This window comes from Nesoenas mayeri (genome assembly GCF_963082525.1).
Source record: "Nesoenas mayeri genome assembly, chromosome: 5".
Classification (NCBI taxonomy): domain Eukaryota; kingdom Metazoa; phylum Chordata; class Aves; order Columbiformes; family Columbidae; genus Nesoenas; species Nesoenas mayeri.
Genome location: NC_137548.1, coordinates 5,027,957 through 5,041,899, shown reverse-complemented (window position 1 = coordinate 5,041,899; position 13,943 = coordinate 5,027,957). Strand labels below are relative to the sequence as shown.

At 41.4% G+C, this 13,943-nt stretch overlaps 1 protein-coding gene across 1 annotated transcript; it reads left to right on the top strand.

Moving 5' to 3' along the window:
* Positions 1-47: 47 nt before the first annotated feature.
* On the top strand, positions 48-13,057 carry PSMC6 (proteasome 26S subunit, ATPase 6). The gene is made up of 14 exons (XM_080345637.1): positions 48-190; positions 1,558-1,637; positions 1,998-2,037; positions 2,250-2,302; positions 5,887-5,954; positions 6,387-6,501; positions 7,384-7,471; positions 7,609-7,670; positions 7,757-7,880; positions 8,227-8,288; positions 9,319-9,439; positions 9,538-9,618; positions 11,574-11,645; positions 12,580-13,057. Exons 1-14 carry the CDS (start codon positions 64-66, stop codon positions 12,696-12,698), a joined length of 1,212 nt encoding a protein of 403 aa, XP_080201763.1. The 5' UTR covers positions 48-63; the 3' UTR covers positions 12,699-13,057.
* The last annotated feature ends 886 nt before the right edge of the window (positions 13,058-13,943 follow it).

Genomic DNA, 13,943 nt, shown 5'->3' with positions numbered 1-13,943 from the left:
GGCCGGGCGGGCGCGGGCGCGCGCGGGGGGCGGGGCGGGCGCGCGGCCCTGCCCCCGGCGGCCATGGCCCTTCCCGGCATTCCCTATGAGCGGCGGCTGCTCATCATGGCGGACCCGAGAGACAAGGCGCTGCAGGATTACCGCAAGAAGCTGCTGGAGCACAAGGAGATCGACGGCCGCCTTAAGGAGTGTGAGCGCCGTCCCGGGGGCCGCCGTCTTGGGGGATCGGTGCTGCTGAGCGCCCGGGGAGCCCTGAGGGAAGGCGGCAGCTGCCGCGCCGCTGCCCGCGCTTCGTCACGGGCCTTGCCGGGCCCCGCGGGCAGCGCCGGCGGCCGCGCTGAGGGGAGGGCGGGCGACGCAGGGCCGGGCCGGAGCGCTGCTGGGCGCGGGGTCAGGGCGTCGTGTGACGGCTCCAGCGCTGCGGCTGTTTTGCTGTCCCCTTGGAGAGCCCCGCGGGGCGCCCCGGGCCCTGGGGACTCCCGTGCACTGGGGCGGCCGGGGGGGTCAGGCCGGGCCACGCTTTCCTCAGCCTCTCCCCCCGCGAGGATGTTCTGTCAGCCTTTTCCTCTTATAAGTGTTTTCTGTAATATCGTTCAGGCAGTAGAACGAATGACAGAACCTGGGGGAATGGCAGGAAGATGTGCCAGGGGAGGTTTAGGTTGGACATGAGGAAAAGGTTCTTCACCCAGAGGGTGCTGGACACTGGAACAGGCTCCCCAGGGAGGTGTCACGGCCCCAAGCCTGACAGTGTTCAAGAAGAGACTGGACAACACCCTCAGACACACGGTGTGAACTGGGGGGTTGTCCTGTGCAGGGACAGGAGTTGGACTCGATGATCCTTGTGTGTCCCTCCCAACTCAGGACATTCTATGATTCTATAAGTATCAGTGCTGTACAGAGGCAGTGGTACATTGAATTTAAGCTTTTAAAATTCTGGATTAGCTTTTTATAATCCTTCTGTAGAGTGTTTTCACTAATAAGAGATGCTGCTGTGCTGAGGGTGTGCAGGCCCTGGAGCTGCTGAGTTCCCAGTACTAAAAAATGATCATAAGACTTTTTTTTAATAGGATCAATAGTTTCTCTCTGGTGGTTTAGATAGAGACAGAATGGAAACTTAAGCTATAACTTAGCAGATACTGGTGTCTAATTACATCTCTCTATTTTATCTTGACAAAAAGAATAGTCAGCTGCCCCTAGTGTAAATATTTACTACGTAAAATACTATCAAGAATTCAGCTTTTACTAAATATCTTTAGTTCTCCATTCTTTGTACAAGTACTTTACAGCAACACACAGGAGAGTGTGATGGGGTGGACTGTAAACAACATGGTTATTGACTAGTTTGTACTAGTCAATTGTACTAGTTACTAGTACATCATTACAGTCAGGTGTATTGTGGTTGTGGAGATTTTGTGCTTGCAGGAGGGTGACTCACTGGGGGTGCAGCTCTCCCACTGCCTGCCTCTACCTGCTACTTTTTTGCTGGTAAGAGGGTCTGGTCCTAACTTCTTGCTGGATTGAAAGTTAGCAAAATTCTTTGTTTCTTTCCTTTTCTAGTAAGGGAACAGCTGAAAGAGCTCACCAAGCAATATGAAAAATCAGAAAATGATCTCAAGGCCTTGCAGAGTGTCGGGCAGGTATGTCACAGAAACAAAGTCATAGCAACCTGTGGTGCTGGTTGGCAGTGAACCTGCCTGGAAGCAGCATTTAAGTCCATTTTTGATATGGAGAAAGAGTAAGCGGGAATAGTACAGCTAACAGAAATGGGGGCCTTAACTTCATGAGCAGACGCACCAAGCAAATGGGCTGGAGAGGTTTTCTGTGTTTGTCCTGCTTGACAGAAATGTGTTAAAGAAATACAAGTGCTGGCAAACAGCATGAAGCAGGAGAAAGAATTTCAAAGCTGATGGTTATCTTCCATGTCCCGAAATATGTTAAGTGTTGTTTTGCAATGGTAATTTTATCTGTAGGCTAATACTGCATTTATTCGTTTGCAGATTGTTGGTGAGGTTCTTAAGCAGCTAACAGAAGAGAAATGTAAGTACGCTGGGCTGTTACATTCCCTAAAATCTTAAACATAAGCTTTTGTAATTATAATCTGGCTAAAGATTTGGGGGGAGGGGAAGAATTAGAGTATCAGTGACTAAGTATTGGCAGAAAAATATAGTGGGTATTTCAGAAGCATCATTCAGACCAGTGAATCAAGTAAATTTGATATTTTTTGTTTTTCTTTGATCTTTTCTCTCCAGTCATTGTGAAGGCTACAAATGGACCGAGATACGTGGTTGGCTGTCGGCGCCAGGTACACGATCTATGTGAATGGTCATTAACATTTTGCTTTAGTCTTAAATATTAGAATTGCTTTTGGTAAAACTGGGTTCTTAGTGGGATTAAGTGTTTTCTTTAAGGTTTATATGGCTGTTTTATACTGGTATCTGCTTGCCCTCTCCCTTTGTAGCTGGTAGTTGTGGAACTTGTAAAGACAAAGCAGTCCAGAACATTCTGGGAACCTTGCGTGTGTTTTATTCATTGCATTAATTTGAAGTTCTGTCTGATTTTGAACTCTCCGAAGATTAATCATGACTGTAAAAATAAATCAGCTGTGTAAAGTCTCCGTTGCTGTGTTGTGAACACGGCAAGTGACCGCTACTGTCATAGTGCTGAGCTTTAGATTTAATGTTATATAACCATGTACTTTTATGTATTTTTTTTCTAATGCTTTTGCACCCCAATAAATAATTATGGTAGGTGAAGCCCCTGTTCTAAACACTCGGAGGGGTTTTTATTTGTTCTTAATGATCTTAAAAAAAGTCTTGTAACTTCTAGTCCACAAGACAGCAACTTTTTTACCTACGCTAAATTCTATACAAGTTAGGCACTTTAATACAGGACCTTGCTCACAGCATGATCCATCTTTTGCTGTAGTCAGCAAGAACCACTAAGAGTTACTCTTTGCTTTTTATTTTTATACAAAAATATAAGGGATCTAGCAGACATGGTTTAAAAACTGCTTGTTGGTTAATTGAGTGCTGAATGTGATGCACTTACAGTAATTAAAACCCGTAGATCGGCTGTTTCTTACCAAAGCTGCCTATTAAGTAGGAACCACAATGTTTAGTGAATGTGTTTTGCAACTGCAGAGCCATTGGGGAGCGAAAGTGAATCTCTGGTTAGGTTTTATTATGCTCATCCCTGACTTTGACAAGTGGAAGCAAAGGGGAATATATATGAAATGTGAAATCTTAAGGTGTCTCTGAACAGAGAATAGTGACCCCAGGAAAGGATTGTGTATCCTGAGGAGGCAACAGCATATTATGTAGTTGTTTTAATGCACAAGTGTAAGATATTTTAACAGCTGTCACCTCTCAGTGCATCTTGAACTGATTCCTTTATGGTGGAGAAAAGTAATTGCAATTGAGCTTTAAACACATCATGATTGTAGCATGTTCTCCTGTGTGAAACACAGGAATTCCTGCAGTTGAAGGAGCACAGGTGTAGTATTGATGTTAGAGGTGCTTTTCTTTGTCTTTCCAAAGAGAAACATGTTCTTTACAGAATTTTGAACTGTTACTGGTTCTGCGTAAAGAAAAAATATTTACAAGACTAACATGCAAATGTTTTGCATATTCTAAGCTTAAGGCTTGTATGTGGAAGTTCAGTTGAAGAGCAGCGTAATGGAACTCCAACATCCAAAAGTTAACCAGCTCTGTTTAGATGATTCATTCATAATAGTGTTGTTGTGGCTGCAGGAGCCAAGAGGCAATGAGCAAGGGGCAGAGCGGGGAGCGTGCTGTAATTTAAAAAGAGGGGTGAGGGGGGTTTCTAGCTGTCAGGAATTCCTGGTGAAGCCCACAATTAACAATACTGAGCAGTGAGCAGAGCTCAGGCAACAAGTATTTTCCTCTGCTGTTGACTCTCTCAATGGATTGAGTATTTTTCAGTAAGCGTTACCTTCTCTCCTCCTTTTAGAGACAAACTATTTGGGGAATAGGGGTACTAGTGTGTTAGTTCATGCCGTGTATATACAGATACCCATGACTTTCCTCAAGCATACTGATGTGGTATGTTTTACTTGCTTAAAAAAATCTGCGAGAATTGCTAGTATTTCAGTAGTCCTTAAATGCATAATTTTAAGCTTTATCCCTTTCAAGATATTAGAGTGCAAACTCACTATTTTCTTTCCCCAGAATGAATAAAATATTTTTCTGGTACCTGAGTGTGCATAATTCCACATCAGGGCATGTGAGGTGGTCTTGAGGTTCTGTGTTGGAACAGAGATAAATGCTAAGGAATAAGTCGTGCTTGGATGAGTCAGGTATTGCAGCACTTACTTTTGAGTTTATTCTTGAGTAAAAACACTCAAGGATCTTTTAAGATCAAAGATTTGATACCAAAGACAAAAAAAACAGTATCCATGATTGTTTTCAAAGTGTCAAAATATCAAGGAAAATAATTTCCCATGGAATATTTCAGAAACTAGAAGAACTAGTTTTTGATTATAGTCCTTGTGGATGTGCTGCACTGCTGAGGAAGGGGAGCAACGCTGTGTAAATTGAGACAAAATTGTGCATTTCCTAAGGAATTCAAAGTCAAGTGGTTTCTCTTTATTTTCTTCTCACTGCAGAATAACTTAAATCTACTGGGCAATGATGAATCTGATAGAATTTCAAGCTTTTACAGATTTGTTAAGATTAGGCAGCTAGAAAGAGGTCTTATTAGTGACCCCAATGAGGGAGGAATGACAGTTTGATCCTAAACGCTGTTGGAGACTAAAAATGCCACGTGGGCAGGAGACCTTCTAAATCCCCCAGTGAGGTGATGGGAAGGTTCATGCAGTGCTTGAAAACAGTTGTTGAAATCCCTGTTGCTCAGATGCCATGTCAGTAAAGCTCGGAATAAATAGGCTTCCTATTCTTCAAATGTGGATCGAGTATCTCTTTTAAAAAAAGAAAAGAAAATAGAGAAGAAATTAGAGTGGTGAGGTAATCTCTGTGATCGTTGTTCAAGGTTGTGTTGCGCAAGCGGTAAGACTGCGCTCCTAGAGCAGATTCCTTAACAACAAAGTGAGAAATGCAAATTAGTAGTTTTATCCCAGCAGAAGTTAGCAGAATGTACTGGAACAGCATTGCTAATGTGTTCAAAAATCTCATAAGAACGGAGTAAGCAGACAAAAACTGCTGAGGCAGATGATTAGGGCATCTGAGGTAAACGGTAGCAAAAGAATAACAGCAACTAGAACTGGCTGACTTTGAAGATGGGAGGATACAACTTGGTATGTGAAGATGTGCAAATTATAGAAGGCTTGGAAAAAATAGGTTAGGAACATCTATTTGGCCTTTCTGGCAGTGCAAAAATGAGAAGGCTACTGAGTAAAAGGGTGGGAAGTGCAGACTCAAGCAGGCAGGATACTCTGAGTGTCCTTAAAGGAGGATTGTGCACTTGTTCTGAAACAGCTGATTCTGTGTGCCCTCGAGCATGGGGGAGGATTAGATCTCTCAATAATCCAGTCGGATTGACAGCAGAAAAACCAAAAAACACAACACCAAAACAACAACAGCAAAAAAACAACCAAGAAAAAAAAATACACAAAAAAACCCCAAACACCCCAAAATCCCCCAAACAAACAAAACCAAACAAAAACCAAAGAAACAACCAAAACTCTCTAGAAAATAGTATTTAATTTCAAATAGTGAGCCAGCTTTTTCCCAGTTGAAGCATACCCAAAAATGGTGTTGAGGGGGACACAGTGCTTGGCATGTAGGTCAGCAGCCTTATTTTTTCTCATGTGTGATTGAGCAAAGAGTGCAAACTCCAGTAAACACTTTGGCTAAAACCAGACGTTGTTGTGGAGTGTGGTTCTAATAGAAATACCTTCTTTGTGACTAGCTCGACAAAAGTAAGCTGAAGCCGGGGACAAGAGTTGCTCTGGATATGACCACTCTGACAATCATGAGGTAGGTTTCCGCTCTACAGCTGCTCTTCATGTAAAGGGGGAAAAATAGTGGTCTGAGTAGCTCACACAAAGGTTTGAGTAATGGGTTCTGTAGTATTTTGTAAATGTGTTCTGTGAGGAGAATAACTTGATGGGAAGACTTATATGTCTATTACCTGTGGTTTAAAAATAAATCGGTTGTTCTTTAAAAACATAATTCAGTTACAACTCAGCACTTGCAGCAGGTTTTTTAAGCTTTTGTTTGGTTGGTTTAGAACTTGAGTCAAGTTTTCTAGGCTTGGAGTTTATTTCACTTTTTCAAAAAACACACTTGCCTTGTTATCAAGGTGGGAGGACAAGAAACCATTTTCATACTTGCCCTAAAATTTATTGCAATAACTTTGTAAGTGTGTCCTCATGATGACAAATGCCTGCTCCTAACTCTTTATTCCAGATATTTGCCAAGGGAAGTGGATCCTTTGGTTTATAATATGTCTCACGAAGATCCAGGAGATGTTTCCTATTCTGAGATCGGAGGGTTGTCAGAACAAATCAGAGAGCTGCGAGAGGTATCCAATATCTCAAAAACACTTTATCAAATTATGGGATGTGTTCTGACTGTAGTTTTTCAGTGCAAAAATATCTTATTGATGCTTGTCGTGAACTATCATGAGACAAGCTGTTTGAGGATTCTATCAGATTAGTGCTTTCTGTGCTTCATTATCTTAGACTACATTTCCTGTCCTGGAAGATAACTTTTGAAGCATTAAAATGCTTTCTGACTTTGCAGTTGTCTTTGTGGCAAACAGCAACGTGACTGCGGGGTGCTGGTGTGTTCACACTGAAATAATCCTGTTAGTTTGGGCATCGCTGCTGCGGGCTGTGTGAGCCTGCCCAGGAATGCGGGCGTTTGGAGATGAGCTCGTGCTGCTGTGAGCCAGCTGACTGTAACAGAGCTTGTTTGTGTGCTGTGCACGCACCTTGTAGCAGCAGAGAAAAGCTATTCTATCACCAAAGCCCATTTTTTAAACTGGTTATATCTTATCTTGACTGTTATGGAAGTTTGGATTGAGATTCAAATGAAGAAAAAACCCCTAAATAAAAGGTTTTGACCCTTTAGGCTAAGGGAGTGCCATAAAGTCAAGTGGGAGGGCATAGTTAGGATTGACAACCAACAAACCAAACTTGAATTTTACAAAAACTGCTAGAATCACTCTGCATGGTGGTATTAGGACAACAGCAAAATGTGGTTTGAGCAAAGAGTGTCAAGAGAAATGAGCCATTGTGGAACTGAAGTCTGAACAACAAGGGCAGGATTGTGGATCAATCCGTTGGATCAATCTGACATCTTAGCTGTGTCTCATACAAAATATGCTGCACAGATAAATAAGAATACAGGTATCTGGAAAACAGGTTGGCAAGCGTACCATGAGCTTCTTGTCTCTTCACAGGTAATAGAATTGCCGCTTACAAACCCCGAATTATTCCAGCGTGTGGGAATTATACCTCCAAAAGGCTGCTTGCTCTATGGCCCCCCTGGTGAGTCTTGTGAAATGGTAACAAATGCGTAGTTGTCACTCTCAGACCTTGTTTGTTCCTTTTCTTTTGTTTTTTTTGAAGTCACTAGCATGCAGTGTTGGGTTACTAGTTAAACAGCTTGTCTCTTGTCTGTCCAGGTACAGGAAAAACCCTTTTGGCGAGAGCTGTTGCCAGCCAGCTTGACTGCAACTTCCTAAAGGTACTGGAACTTTACTCTTGCACTCATGCACATGTGCTCTATCTGTTTGCACTGCTGTCTCTTCACTTGTGTCTGTCTTTCCAAAGGTGGTGTCAAGTTCGATAGTGGACAAGTACATTGGAGAAAGTGCTCGACTGATCCGAGAGATGTTCAATTATGCCAGAGATCATCAGCCGTGTATCATTTTCATGGATGAGATAGATGCCATTGGTAAGACTCACGGCCTGGAGGATGGCAGAGGCTCCTTTTAATGCTGAAATTAGTTATAAGCCACCGTTTGTCTTCTCAAAGGAGAGTGTGCATGTGTGTTTGTTCAGAAAGAACATAACAGGACAGGTAGTTCAGCTTCCTCCTGGAGCTGTTAGAGCTGGCATAGAACCATACCTGTTTGTATCAAAAATATCTATATGAAAAAGCATTCTAAAATGTCTGCATTTAACTCTTTAAACACACCCGTTTCCCCCGATTTTTAAAGGGATACCTAATTGTCTTTAGACTTAGTATTATATGGAGGAAAATATAAAATATGATAACTGAAGAGTCTGGTTTGCTGCAGGTGGTCGGCGTTTTTCTGAAGGCACCTCAGCTGATAGAGAAATTCAGAGGACTCTGATGGAGGTAAGTGGCTAAACCCTGACTGTGCACTGTACAGTCCACATTAAATGATGATGCAGATGTGAATCTCTACACTATGATCTGCTTGGTAGAACTTTTTCTGAGTTAATAATATTAGGCTAAAAATAAACCAGATGGTGCTTTTACAAAAGTCAGCTGCACATCCGGATAACTCAGCCATGAATTCAACTTAAAGACTAATTGAAAGAATCTTGAAAATCGCTAATATTATTTGGGGTATTTTTCTTACTGTCACTTGACTTTGCTGCTGCTTATTGAATTTTCTTGAGGGTTTGGAGGGCCCCCTCTTTCTTAAGAAAGTGGAGCTTGTTTCTTTTAGTCCCAAAGAGACTTACTCTAGAAACCTTTAGAATAGTTACAGTTCAATTTTTCAAAACTAGGAGAAGTCATTGTATTTCTTAGTTTCTGTACTAATTGCTCTGGTAAACCAGGTTGCATGTTGAGAATTTTAAAACTGGTGACAATTAAGAATTCCAAAGCTAATGGGAAGCTTCATTGGCCTATGTTTGCAAACAGTTTGCCGTGTTCAAAAGAATGTGTCTGCCTTACATAAAGAATTAAATAATTGTGATCAAAGAGCAAGTACTTTGAATCTTCACAATGAAACGTCTTCCTATGTGTGTATTAGTATTCTGGAGGCTGCTCTGCAAGTCTAATTTGAATGTCCTGGACTTAGTGCAATACAATCAAAATGTGTCAGCCAACCGTGGGCTCCTTTAGTACTTGCACTGTTTTCATTGCCTTGTTGTTTTAGCCAAATCTTTCACACTGGAGCTCTGCTTTGCTCAATAACTTTTTCTCTGGGCAAAGCATTTTCAGTGTCTCTCTTAAGCTCTCTTTCATTGCTTATAGAACATGCAGAGAGCTGTGGTTTTTCATTAGAAGGCCTGTAGCATTTTTTTCTGATTTCTGTACTGCTTTTTACATCTTGGTGAAAATACGCAGAAAATAAGTACAGTAGATTGCATGAGGAAGGTTTTGGGTTGTTTAAAAAACATCTGTTTTCTATTAGTTATTGAATCAGATGGATGGATTTGATACTCTGCACAGAGTTAAAATGATCATGGCGACTAACAGACCAGACACGCTGGATCCTGCACTTCTGCGGCCTGGAAGACTGGATAGAAAAATCCGTGAGTTACTACTTCACAGTGGCTGGAAGGAGGAGGAAATTATCAATATGAATTGAATTGTGATTTTCTGATTTTATTAAAGCTGTAATTTTTTCTAGATATTGATCTACCAAATGAACAAGCCAGACTAGACATTTTGAAGATTCATGCAGGTCCTATCACTAAACATGGTGAAATAGGTAAGTAGGAAGCTACCTGGATATCCTTCCTACTTCTGTTTGTGAAGTTGGGAAGAGGGTGAGTTGTTATGATGACTCTGCCATTCTAACCTTTACACTGGCCACACAACTTCCTCTCTCTCAGAATTCTGCTCTTTTCTTTTTAATGCGTCCTGAATGAGTTGTTGCCAAGTCTTCCTTTGCAAAGGAAAACACAATATAAACTGTTGTAGCACAGTTGTAAACTGGAAAATCAATGTGATACTGATCAGGTAGTTTGCTGTTTCTAAAGGAATAGCTTGATCCAAGTAAATGGCATTTTCATTAGCTTCCCCCAAAGAAAGAAAAATTGTTACTGCAGAAGTCTGAAGACAATAGAGAGTCTTTAAAAGTCATGGAGAGACTTACTGTGGAGTTCGGAGATGGTGTAATGAAGATCTCATTGCCTGAAACAACACTCATTTTTCGTTAGTGGTGTAGAGGGTTCTCTCCAGAGTGTAAGGGGGAGAAGTATCTACCAGATAAAATGAGGAAGGTTTATTTAATGACAGTGTTACTCCAAGCTGACCAGAGTCTTAGTTGCACAGAGACACTTCACAGCTTTCCTCAAGAAAACTTATTGTGATTTTCCTTTAAAATGACGTTGGCTGCCTTTTATTTCAGTAAGGCCCCACAGTTCCCAGCCCTGTGCCGCCCACCCCCACCTCTTTGCTGACACGAGCTATTCACGCAGCACAATCTGGATGGTGGAACTGATCTCGTTCACCATCTGGCTGCATAAACAGCTGCAGCTCAGGAGCAGGAATGAGCTGGGGGAGGGCCGGAGGGATGAGGATTGCCTTTCTTAGCAGCGCAACGCTGGCTTAAACATACACGCACGCGACTATGGTCTAAGATAGAGAAGCTCCAAAGCAAATATTGAACCTGAGGTAAAGCACTTCATCCTTTCTCTCGTATCTTCGGGCACTGGAGTGGAGGCAGGGTAGGATCATCTTTATATCATTTAGCAGGGTGAGCTGCCAGATGGGTACTTGCTAAATTTCTGAACATGTGGGAAGACTGTGGTGCTCAGCTTTGAGACTGACAGGAATTCCTGAACTTTTTGGCAAGATAGGGTGTGAATTGCATTAAAATCCTGAGATACTGACCTGTGCCAGCTTCCAGCATGAGATTCTCCAGCTCTGGTACTGGAGCCAACTGAAGACTTTAAACTTACCAAACCTTGTGATGTTTGACATTACTTTGTCCCCTCACTACTCTCTAATTACGGGGAGACTTGTTTGTAGCACATTGTGCTACCTGGAATTAAAATACAGTTAAAGAATTTCTAATCTCTAGGGCTTTTTGGATTCTTAAGATAAAAACTAGTAGTTCAAATGTTTTGAATTTCATACAGAAGGTAAACTGGTTTGAAAAGTTTTGCTGAAAGTTGATAATTTCTTTTAATAAGCAGCCTTGCCTAAAATCAGAAATTGCTTGGAGGCTCAACAGACACAGCATTTAGGAGCTCTGGTTATAGCCACTTTTTTAGTAAATATATGTGCATAAAAAATCAAGCTTGATATATCAAGACGTTAAATGCCTGTAGTAGATGCATTTGTTCTAAGTGGAAAGGGACTGAGTTACGATGACTTGGAGATACGTTTTCTGGTTTTTTTCACGTCATTTAAATGATGATAAGAACATCGCCTTGCTGGAGCTTTTCTTACACTTCACGTTGATGCCTGTAACCACAAGTTAGTAACTTTGAGATTTAATTATATAATATGAACTTTTGGCTGCAATATGTTTCTGTTTTAATGAAAGGGGTAATAACAGCTGAAGATTTCAGTTAATTTAATTTAGCAGTCTAGTGGACAGCTATCTGTTTGCACTGAAATTAAATTCTTTCTTTGTTAGGTGGGTACATATTTCATTGGCATCCCTAACGGGAAGTGTGAATTTATTTCTAATTGGCATTTGTGTTTTACGACTAGATTATGAAGCAATTGTGAAGCTTTCAGATGGCTTTAACGGAGCAGACTTGAGAAACGTCTGTACCGAAGCAGGTATTTTCTTAACTCTTAATTTTGACGTGCTAAGTCTTGGTAAATGCTAAACACTTGAGCTGTTTTCTGATGCTTCTGTCAATGGATTAAAACCACAAGGTCAAAATTGTTCTGCTGGAACACAGCACTTGTTCACTGCTGCTCGATTTTTCATGTTCCTTAAGGGCTGGATAGCGTTTAATGAATGGAAATGTTAGGAGCAAAATGCCAGAACAGTTGTGTATTTCACAGTGTGTCACATCTGTCCAGCAGCAGCGTGGTGATAAGCCCTGAAGCTTAGACAGAACAACTTAAACAAAATCTCTTTTATTTCTTCCAAGTATCCTCATGACCTTTAGAGTCATGCAGAGCTTGATTCTTGACATCCTCCCTCTGAGGTTACAGACAAGTCTCTTAGGAAGTCCATAGATAAATGAGTTCAGCACCATGAGAGGAAAAACTAGCCATACTATTTCTGAGCTAGAGCTGGCCCCTAACCACTTAGTGGCTGAGTATCGTGACATGTCATGCTATCTCGGAAGAAATACATTCCAGAAACAGCAATGATACCCATTTTTCTTCTTTTTTGCAGAGAATCCAAGTCTCCTAGTACCAGGATGACTGGAGAGCTAATACTTTTTTATGCTTTTTCCATATGATAAATTCGTTGCATGCTTAGGGTTTGCCTACATGGAAGGGCTGAGTAATACAGTAATGACACACTTGTAGTTTAAAACAAGGTATACATTTCTTAGTGATCACCTGGTTCAGGAAGACATTGTTGAAGTTCACTCCTCTTCCCAACATCCCGGAGTTCCATGTAACACTCTACATGCAGACAGCCTAAGGTGGATCTGTTTTCACTTCAATTTGAGTGAATCTTTGTATCAATCCTCTCAGTATTGTTGCTGCAAGGAGCACCAGTTGATTCTTGCTGTTGAATTATTCTTTGCAGGTATGTTTGCAATCCGTGCCGATCATGACTTTGTAGTTCAGGAAGACTTCATGAAAGCTGTTAGAAAAGTGGCCGATTCTAAGAAGCTGGAGTCCAAGCTTGACTACAAACCTGTTTAAATTAATGATATAATTTGTGATTGACTCTACACCTCATACTGGGTTAATGTATTAAAAAAAAGAGAGAAATAATGTACCTCTTGATTATTATTGTAAGGTGTTTGTGTAACATGTAGCTAGTAATTTGGTAACACTAGTTGCAAGTTGGCTACAGAAGTGCATTTTCTGTACAATTCCGAAATACAATATTCATTGCAGTCCAGACTAAGTAAAATGTGTGGAGATGCGTTCTCTTAGCAGTTACGGTGTGAAGTTATAAATGTGCCTGAATGGGTTAGCAGACTTTAAGAAAGTCGGTTTGTTTCTTGACTTTTTTATATCAGTAAATTGCCCTACCCCAAACAGTTTATGAATAAAACTTGTTTAAATCTGCTTATCCTGGTCTACCTTCTCTGTAACTCTTGAAAAAGGTGAATTACGTGTCTTCAGTATTTGAGGAGCAACTTCTCTCTGGTGTAAGGATTGCATTGGAGTCCTTTGCTTTTCATACTAATTGGAGACAACCTTTCCCTCAGAAGAGGGCAAGTGGTATTTATTCCTTCGCTGTTGAAGTCCAGGAAGAGCCTTCAGCTGAACTAGCCTTTAATTATTGCAAGAAGTAAACAAGCCTTTTAAAATGTTTGCTGTCTTCCCATGTGCTAGGACAACTCCTATCCTGAATGCCACTTATAAACAAATGCATCTAAATGGAGGTGGAGAAACTGATAGCAGTTTGGTATGTAAGAGTTTTGATTACAACTTTTGGGGTGGTGAGGGAGATGGGCAAGATGGATTTCCTTTCCAAGTTGCCATTTCACCCGCTCTATAGAGACAGGAACTGTGCATTGTATTATACTTTGAACCTGTGCCGCTTTAGACAGGCAAAGTGATTTACCTAATACTTGTGGAGCTCTGAACGGGGCTTACGAGGCTGGAATTTGGTTATTGTTGTGCTCCCTGGGAGTTGACTGCTGCAGCTGGTGGAGTAATCACTGAAACAAATAAAAACAGAGGCAAAGGTGTTGGTGCTTTTGGGGGCATCTGTCACTATGCCTTATTTTTATTTTCTAATTGGTTCCACTCCCTCGCAGATTGACTGCACTGTGCAGCTTACCTAAATGTCGAACTGGCACAGTAGACTTCTGGCTACTTCTAATTATCCTAATTGGATTACTCTAGGCATGCTCAGCTGACAGACAAGTACATTAGATTAACTCTTACATCTGCCAGGAAACACACCACTAAACAGCACCTTCCTGGCAGTTT

What these genes read in the sequence shown, in the direction of transcription:
- PSMC6 (XM_080345637.1), top strand. Translation starts at nt 64, where the DNA reads ATGGCCCTTCCCGGCATTCCCTATGAGCGGCGGCTGCTCATCATGGCG. An exon ending in ACCACTCTGACAATCATGAG is followed by an intron (nt 5,955 to 6,386) that starts GTAGGTTTCCGC and finishes TCTTTATTCCAG; the next exon opens with ATATTTGCCAAGGGAAGTGG. An exon ending in AAACGTCTGTACCGAAGCAG is followed by an intron (nt 11,646 to 12,579) that starts GTATTTTCTTAA and finishes TATTCTTTGCAG; the next exon opens with GTATGTTTGCAATCCGTGCC.